The sequence below is a fragment of the Clytia hemisphaerica genome, unplaced genomic scaffold (assembly GCF_902728285.1).
Source record: "Clytia hemisphaerica strain Z4C2 unplaced genomic scaffold, Clytia hemisphaerica genome assembly, whole genome shotgun sequence".
Classification (NCBI taxonomy): domain Eukaryota; kingdom Metazoa; phylum Cnidaria; class Hydrozoa; order Leptothecata; family Clytiidae; genus Clytia; species Clytia hemisphaerica.
In genome coordinates, this window is record NW_027104561.1 from 1427019 (window position 1) to 1435492 (window position 8474).

Below are 8474 nucleotides of genomic sequence, written 5' to 3' on the forward strand. Positions count from 1 at the left end.
GCATAAGAACAGTGTGAGAATTAAATGCCAAAAAAATGGAAACAGCCGAGACTCACGAAACTGGGCTCTAACAAAAAAGAGTGCATGAAGTAAAATAATTGCAGTTTTTGAAGAAACTTCAACATAAAGTTTTTCTCTTTTTTGTTCGTTTTTCTAACCAATCAGATTGCATTAATTTGTTATGATCCTTTGGGCAGATACATCTTTTTTATATAAGAACAAACTATATAAAAACATAAAGCTTCGTCCAAAATGTTAAGAACAAGTTAAGAACATTTTAACCCTATTTTTATCAGGGGGTGTCTTCCGCCGTCCTGGCGCTCTTTTGTTAATAGCTCGCTGGAAAAAGATTGATAACAATAGGGTTAAGGCTTTTGGGGCTCTAAAAAACCCCAATTTCTTAGGAAGATGTACAAAAATACTCAAAAAATGGAGAAAATATTAAGAACATGTAAAGGACATTTTTGGCTTAGAACTAAAAAAGTTAGGAATATTCGAAGGTTTCAAAAATGTATTCTTATAAAAAACATGTATTTTGATTTACACAGAACTACACACTTCTTTTATAAGAATGCACTCTATAAGAACATATGAATATTTTATTGAAATTGACCATCATGAAATTCGGCAACAGAACTTAAGAATCAATTTTAGAGTATATTCTACTGTAAAAAATGCCATTTTATGCTTCAGGTATGCATTACACGTTGAATATAAATTGAATTTGGATCCTAACCTAAGAATATCGTAATAATATTCCAGGATCAATTTCCCAAAAAAGTTAAGTATGCATTATTCCCCGATTACATAAAAAAACGTCATGCTTACATAAAAAAGCGTGTATAAAAAGAAAATTATGAGGTCATTAACGACGAAATCTAGAAAATGAAAATACTCAAAATCTAAAATTCTCACTTTGTTTGAAAATATGAACAGAAAATAATTGACAAGCAACGGATGCGATGACTTTCCCAAGATATTTGACAAATGTTTTGTTTTTGTTTATTTAGAACCACGTCATAAAGAAAAACACAACACCACAATACATCATTTAACAAGGATAAACATACCCCTTTCAATAAGATGAGAAAGATAGTAAAATTGCAGTACCTCAATAAAGGTAGAAAAGCTGGATATTTATAAAATAATAGCTAAGTTTTTAAACGAGGCTGAGAGATGTGATTTCATTTTCTTTCATTGCTGAGAGATGTTCGTCAAGTCAGGTGTTGAAGTCTTTTGTCCGCGAAATTCAATACATTGTCAAAGTTTTGGGTGGTTGAGTTTGGTTGCACGCTTCGTATTTATAAATTTATAAATTGGGAATTTTTCTGTTCTAAATCTATCTATGCATGTAAATGTGGAAGATGATCGTAATTTTCTAAATATTTTGAACAATACACGTTTTTTATATAAGAACAAACCATATAAGAACTTTAGATGGCCAAAATGTTAAGAGCAAGTTAAGAACATTTTAAGGCTTCGGGGGCTCTAAAACACCCGATTTCTTAAGAAATGGACAAAAATACTCACAAAATTGGGAAAATAAGAACATGCTAAGAATATTTTTAGGCTTAAAACTCAAAAAGTTAAGAACATCCGGAGGCTTCAAAAATTTTGGATGTTCTTATAAAAAGAACTTCCCCTCCCCTTGTTATTTATCATTTGAGGATAATTAAATTTGCACACTAACTTAATCAAATTAACTTGGCATGGGAAAATGACTTCTTGTATTTTGCCGTATTTGTTATAACACGAATGATATGAAATGATCATTTTTCTGTTTCTTTTTAGCCGAAAAAAATGTCAGATTGACACAGGTTGTGTCAATAACCAAATTCAGTTGTGTTGAAGTTGACGAAAAAGGCTGAAACAAGCTGAATAAATAAAACAGGCAGGTTTAACTTCATACAAGATTGCAAATGATTGGCTGATATTTTATTCAGCTTCAATGAATATAACCAATAGGGTTAAACCTTTCAAAAATACTCGTTATTATATGAAGCTCGAAATAACCAGGCGTGGGAAGAATGTATTCAAAAGTTAAATTTTTGAGTTACCAAGTCAAAGATTTGATCATTCTTCATTTTTAGTTACTTTTGAAATTGATCTGTACAAGAAGCATTTGCCATGGGTTTTATGTGGCTTTTTGTTTTGGCTTTACCCTCTATAGTAACCGGTAAGTAAAGCCTGTTTATATATCACTTACATCTCTGTATCCCCTTTCTGTACTTCTTTTCCTACTAAATCCCATTCCTGTTTTAATGATCTTGCAAGAGATTTCTTGAACCAAATTGGAGTAAAAAGGGTCAAGAACGAAATTAAGCTGCATTGAGTCTAAATAGGGGGGGGTTGTAGGGGTTCGAAATACCGTTTTCCCGTCAAAATTTTTGCTGAATCCCGGAATCCCGAAAAATTGAAAAAATAATAACACCGTCACACCGGCTTGTACAGGGCAAAAAATGTGCCTAAATACCGTCACCGTCTGATTTTAAAATACCGTTTTCCCGTCTCTTTTTTCGTCAAATCCCGTAATACCGTACTAAAAAAGGGCCAATCCCGTCACACCGTAAAAGTACAAACCCCCCCCCCTAAATAGATGCCGCGTCATAAGTGAAGAAATCAAGGAAAAGAATTGGTGCCCTCCCTTACCTTATAACAATACAAAAGGGGAGTCTTTGATCGCCCTCGATTGCGGTCTCAAAATTTACTTACTATGGGTACTAGGTTTGCTAGATGACGGGAACGTCCGAACCAAAACATCAATCCATAGAAAGCGTATTGACTCGCGTACCCGTATGACTTTTCCCACAGTTGAGCGATTTTTACCAATTTTACTCCTAAAGTTTGGAAATCGTTCCCTTTTTACTAATCCCTCGGACTGAAATTGTAGACTTTGAACTTTCAGGCATGACGAATCAAATGATTTACAATTTATTTCTATCGTTTTATTTTTAGCTCAAAATTGTGCAGATAAATCTGCTTACTGCAGTCAATGGGCTAGCGCTGGTTACTGTTTCCCAACAAATCAATGGTTTACATACATGTCAGCAAATTGCCCTATGACTTGTCTATTGTGTTCACCTCCTCCTACTGCACCTCCAGGTGAGAGATTGAAATTATCAAGACAAATACACGGTTAAAATGAACATCACACATTCAAAATTCAAATCATTCTATGTAAATATCCCTGTATCAGTGACCCGGTGAAGTTTTGAAATCCAACGGAGTGGGTACGAAAAAAAGTAAAATTCCACCGGGTTTGAATTTGAGATCTCAAAAACTCACTGGGGTGAGAAATCTTAACTCGATTCACACCGAGCAGGTAGGGAAAATTTATCTTGAAGCATTAGTGACTCGGGTTTTCCTTGAATTCATCAAATTGTTTTTCTTTTTCAACTTTGACTGCGGGTTGACCTGTTCAAGACTATGTGATACGGTTATTGATCTGAGTAAAACTATAGATTTCCCAGTTTTGATCGGGGTAGAGAGTTTCAGTCAATTTTGACCGGGTTTACTCATTATCTTACCAGGGCCTAAAATTAAGCCGGTTATTCATCGGGACGGATCTGATCGGATCACTGAATCTTCCAGTACTGTAAACTTCTTCGTGGATTGTAGTATAATAAAGTTTGAACATTGAAGTTTAGACAAAATCCTAAAGGTCATTTGTGTTTAAAATCAGCATTTAAAGTGAGATTTTGCACTTATTATTTCTTTAGCTTGTCAAGACAAAAGTCCTTGGTGCAGTTCATACAAAGATTATTGCAACCATGCTGATTATCTTGATTACGTGCAAGCTGAATGCAAATTGACGTGCAACTATTGTCGTAAGCTACTATAGTCAACTCATTCTATTATTTGATTCTTCTTGTAATGGGCTTTTCCCGAAAAAAACCGTATACCCCCTGATGAGGAGGTCCACCATTTTGTGGCTGGAAATGCTGTAACCCCCTGGAATTCCAGGCAATTTTAGGTTTAAACCCCTCTGGAATTCTGAATTTTAGTAAAATTTAAAAGGCTACCCCCTTGGAATTCCAGTTATTTTCGACAGATTTTTGTATCTCCCTATGGAATTCCGGCACATATCAAACCTTACCCCCTTGGAACGGAAATGGACCTCCTCAACAGGGGGTATACGGTTTTTTTCTGGAAAAGCCCAATCCAGTAATCTGAACTGAAATATCGGTTTTCTCAGATAGAAACTCAAAATATGAATCTTTCTCTGATACGTAGAAAATTTTCGGTCTCTTGAAAACCAAATTAGTGATAGTCGACTGTATTCAAAATCCATGCGTATACGATAGAGACTGTTTAGTATAAAAATAACCTGAATGTTGCGAGGACTTAAATATAGAGAGATATATTAGATATATAAGAGATATATTAAATATATAAGAGATATCTTAAATATAACTATTTATCCAAAAAATCTCCCGAAAAGCCTACGAAATTCTTGTATTCGACTTATCTTGGATAAGTTCGAACAAACTTGCCCACTAATAAATGACTGATAGTTTATCGAGATTATCTTCTTTTATTTCTTAGACATCACCACAGCTCCACCACCAACCACCCAACCCACACAACCATACACTGGCCCCGCTGGTAAAGGTAAGGCGTGTGTATCTTTTTTTCTCAAGCTCACTTCTTGTACGCGTAGGGTATGCTCAATCTGTTCTATACTACAATCATGGTCGAAAGATATTGAGATTTTAGTGTATTTTTTCAATTTAAAGTACGGGCGAGAATTACTATAATAGTGGAAGTGTACTTTCTTTCATTGAATATTAATGCATATCTGGGCTATATTCCAAGTCTTATTGGAGCGAATTTGAGCTTTTAAATCCTGAGATCTAAGTCTCGTGTTAAAACTCAAAGTTAAAACTCTACTTTCCAACTGTAGTTTAACGCGCTTAAAATTCATTTGTGGTGTTTAAAATTTCGCAGGGAAATCCCCTTCGTCTCAAATATTTTGTCCATGATTGTAGATAGCAAACGGAATTCGTCGTGTGAAGGAACTAGAAGAATTCAGTCCCCTCACATTGTCCCTTTTGAACAGGTTTACAGAAAAATTGTGGCCACAAAGGACCGTCACATACTCGAATTGTCGGTGGCACAAAAGCTAGACCAGGAGATTGGCCTTGGCAAGTAAATATCGACTACTTGTACAATACTGCTAACCCTGGAGCACACTGCGGTGGCACTTTGTTGAATGACGAGTGGGTTTTGAGTGCCGCTCATTGTTTTGAAGCAGATCCAGTGGCCGGACGTTATTGGATGAGATTAGGTGAGCGTTTTTCTTCAATTTGAAAAATCAAAAGGCTTTTTTATATTTAGACCCCTTGGAGTTGGAGGGATACGGGTTTAACGCTGTGACGGAATTAGCCTTTTTCCCGTCTTTATTCGGTGTTTGAAGAAAAAAGGACGATATTTCGGTTCCAAACATGTCATAAGGATTTCGCTGTCTTATTTTGACGCTTAACCAAAAATTAAGTAAAGTTTCAAAATAATGAAAATAAAATCTGTTGTATTGGGCTTTTCCAGAAAAAAAACCGTGCACCCTTGTTAAGGAGTCCATTTCTATTCCAAGGGGGTATGGTTTGAAATGCAGTGGAATTCCATAGCAATAGACAAAAATCCGTCAAAAATAAGTGGAATTCCATGGGGGTAATGATTGAAAATCTATAAAAATTCGGAATTCCAGAGGGGTATGATCCTAAAATTGCCTGGAATTCCAAGGGGATAATTCACAAAAGGTTGGAGCTCCTCAACAGGAGGTATACGGTTTTTTTCTGGAAAAGCCCATTTTATTGATTTGAAAAGGTGAAAAGGTGTACCTTTTCGTTGAACTGGAAATTTACGCAATGCTATAGGGCTTATACTCAGTGCTTTGCTTGATTTTTCAATACCAAATAAACTCGTACTCTAAACTACGTACCTCGTACTCTACCCAAGCTTAAAGAGTCAGACAGAGCTCACACCCAAAAAAGCCCGACTGTTTGATACTAGTTTCATTAGTAAATTTAAACTTACGTAGTTGCAAACACCCGGTCATTTTTGGGGACTTTGTCCCTATAAAACATTACATCATGAATATCACGATTATTTCCAAATCATTTCAGCTGAACATGACATTCATTCTTCAAACGGTTGGGAACAACGCTTCAACGTTACCGAACTCATCATGCATCCAAAATACGACGCCAACAAAAACCACGATTATGATTTCGCATTATTGAAGTTAGACCGTAAAGCATCGTTCAATGATCGGGTACGACCGGCATGTATCCCCGGACCAAAAACTAGTTTTCCAGTGGGCACCGAATGTTGGATCTCTGGATGGGGATTGTTGAAAGAGCATGATTTGACTGGTCCTAAGGTTTGTTACACATTGCAAAAAAAAAAGAGAGCAAATTTATATAGTACTCTACTGTTGTCATTCTTAATTATGTTGAAAATTAAATTCTCGTGACCATGGGCTAATAATTAACATTTTCTAAGCCATATTAGAAATATTAGCACAGTGGAGTCAAATGTTTCCTTAATTCGAACAAGTTTTCTTGTCCCTTCAGTTAACAATGCTTCATAAACCTTACTCCATATCTTCAAATTTCCCTGAATCGAACAATTTCTGTTTCCTGTACTTGTTCGACTTATAGAGATTCCACTGTATTGCTTATTTTTAACGCTTTCGATGCCAAGAAAAATTAGACTCAAAAGAACAAAATTATGTATTGATTCTTTTCAACTCACAAAACTGAGATTTCAAATACCTTTATGAAATGAAATTATTCCAAAAATTTACGAATACAAGAATGCATTCAAAAAGGTGCGAAAAAATGATCTACTGGTGTACGTATTCATTTTAGATTTTGCAACAAGCGAAAGTGCCATTGATTGACCAATCAACTTGCGAGCAAGCATTCAGTCATATGAGTTACCCAATCACCTCAAGAATGACCTGTGCAGGTATGACATATGAAACTAATTGACAAAGTGAGGGCTTGTAAATTCGAAAATGTTCTTGTAAAAATTAATTGAAAAAGAGTTTGCTCTAGTTTAGACGGCCAACTTTCGGCCCTGGCCTATTCTAATTGTTAGAGTAGGCAGAAAGGGGGCAGACAGTCAGCAGTTAAAATCTTTGCTTGAAAAGGATTGAAAAACGACATTGTCAAAAGAGGGTAACAGATTGACTTTAGACAGCAAACTTTTTGCCAACTTTAATTCACAATTAGAATAGGCTCGGAGAAAAGTGGACCGTCTAAACTAGAGCTTTGATACAGACTGAGCAATCTTAAGGCTAAATATTTTTCCCATGTTTCAAGGGACAAAAAGAAGGAATTTTTGAAGAAACTAAATCGAAAAAACATTTAATCTTCCAGGATACGACAAGAAAGCTGTTGATTCTTGCCAAGGTGATTCTGGTGGCCCATTGGTGTGTAAGAAGCGTGTCAATAATGCAGACGTATGGTTTTTATGGGGCGTTGTCTCATGGGGTAATGGTTGCGCCCGCCAAGGCTCGTATGGCGTGTACGCGCGTACGCAATACGTTACTGAATGGATCACACAAAAAGCTTTTGCCTAATCCAATTAACCAGGAAAATAATATACTATTAAAAAAATTGGGCTGCTTTTTGAAAGATTTAGGGTATCTTAGATATAGTCTGATATAATTTATCTTGCCTTTATTACATGTCAAAATATTGAAAGACCAAATAGAAAATATATTATTGAAAGCTGACTGCATTTTTCCTGACTGGTACTCACGGTTTTTATACGACTGTGATTTACATTTTAAGTGTCTCTATCTTGTTCTTCCACAGTAAGTAATGCAATTTGTATACAACCTTGTCCCAACAATCATCCGTCGTTTTTTAGCACTATGCACTTTTTTTATAAGAATATACTTTATATAATCATGATGAATATGTTAAGAATATCATCAAAATGGAATTTCGCAACTGAAGCTAAGAATGCCATTTTCTAGAGCATTTTCAATTATGAATTGTCAATATTTAAGGCTCACTCCTTTCACAAAAATGCCATTTTATGTTATCTTTTAGACATATGTATTAAATGTTAAATGTAATCTGATTAGGGTCCTAACCTAAGAATGCCGTAAGAATATTTTAGGATGATTTTCCCAAAAAAGTGTGTTTGGACGCTTAATGGATTTAAAAAAAAGTTTTACACCACATCAGTTTGTAAGTTATGGAGCGTGAAAATAGCTTTGAGTGCAAAAATAATAAACATTCATTTTCAGCAAATATGATCGCCACAATCTATAGTCTCATTTTGTCACCTACGGAAGTTCTATTTCTAACTAACTCATTGTTTCAACGTTACGACGTTTGCACCATTTATGTTGTGTTTCTTCTTCATAGCTTTGCCAATTACACAATTTAGATGTGAGCGCTACTTTCCATTTTAAGGCTGATAAATCAAGTTCCTTATTTGTAGAATGCTCGAATGAC

The 8474-nt window shown here is 35.4% G+C and overlaps 1 protein-coding gene across 1 annotated transcript; it reads left to right on the forward strand.

Annotated features, from left to right (window-relative positions):
- The first annotated feature begins 1092 nt into the window (after positions 1–1092).
- LOC136823300 (trypsin-like) lies at positions 1093–7736 on the forward strand. The gene is made up of 10 exons (XM_067079481.1): positions 1093–1120; positions 1792–1891; positions 2091–2176; positions 2956–3102; positions 3720–3827; positions 4546–4611; positions 5060–5287; positions 6123–6379; positions 6870–6969; positions 7383–7736. Exons 3-10 carry the CDS (start codon positions 2128–2130, stop codon positions 7583–7585), a joined length of 1158 nt encoding a protein of 385 aa, XP_066935582.1. The 5' UTR covers positions 1093–1120; positions 1792–1891; positions 2091–2127; the 3' UTR covers positions 7586–7736.
- The last annotated feature ends 738 nt before the right edge of the window (positions 7737–8474 follow it).

What these genes read in the sequence shown, in the direction of transcription:
- LOC136823300 (XM_067079481.1), top strand. Translation starts at nt 2,128, where the DNA reads ATGGGTTTTATGTGGCTTTTTGTTTTGGCTTTACCCTCTATAGTAACC. An exon ending in TCCTCCTACTGCACCTCCAG is followed by an intron (nt 3,103 to 3,719) that starts GTGAGAGATTGA and finishes TTATTTCTTTAG; the next exon opens with CTTGTCAAGACAAAAGTCCT. An exon ending in CTCAAGAATGACCTGTGCAG is followed by an intron (nt 6,970 to 7,382) that starts GTATGACATATG and finishes TTAATCTTCCAG; the next exon opens with GATACGACAAGAAAGCTGTT.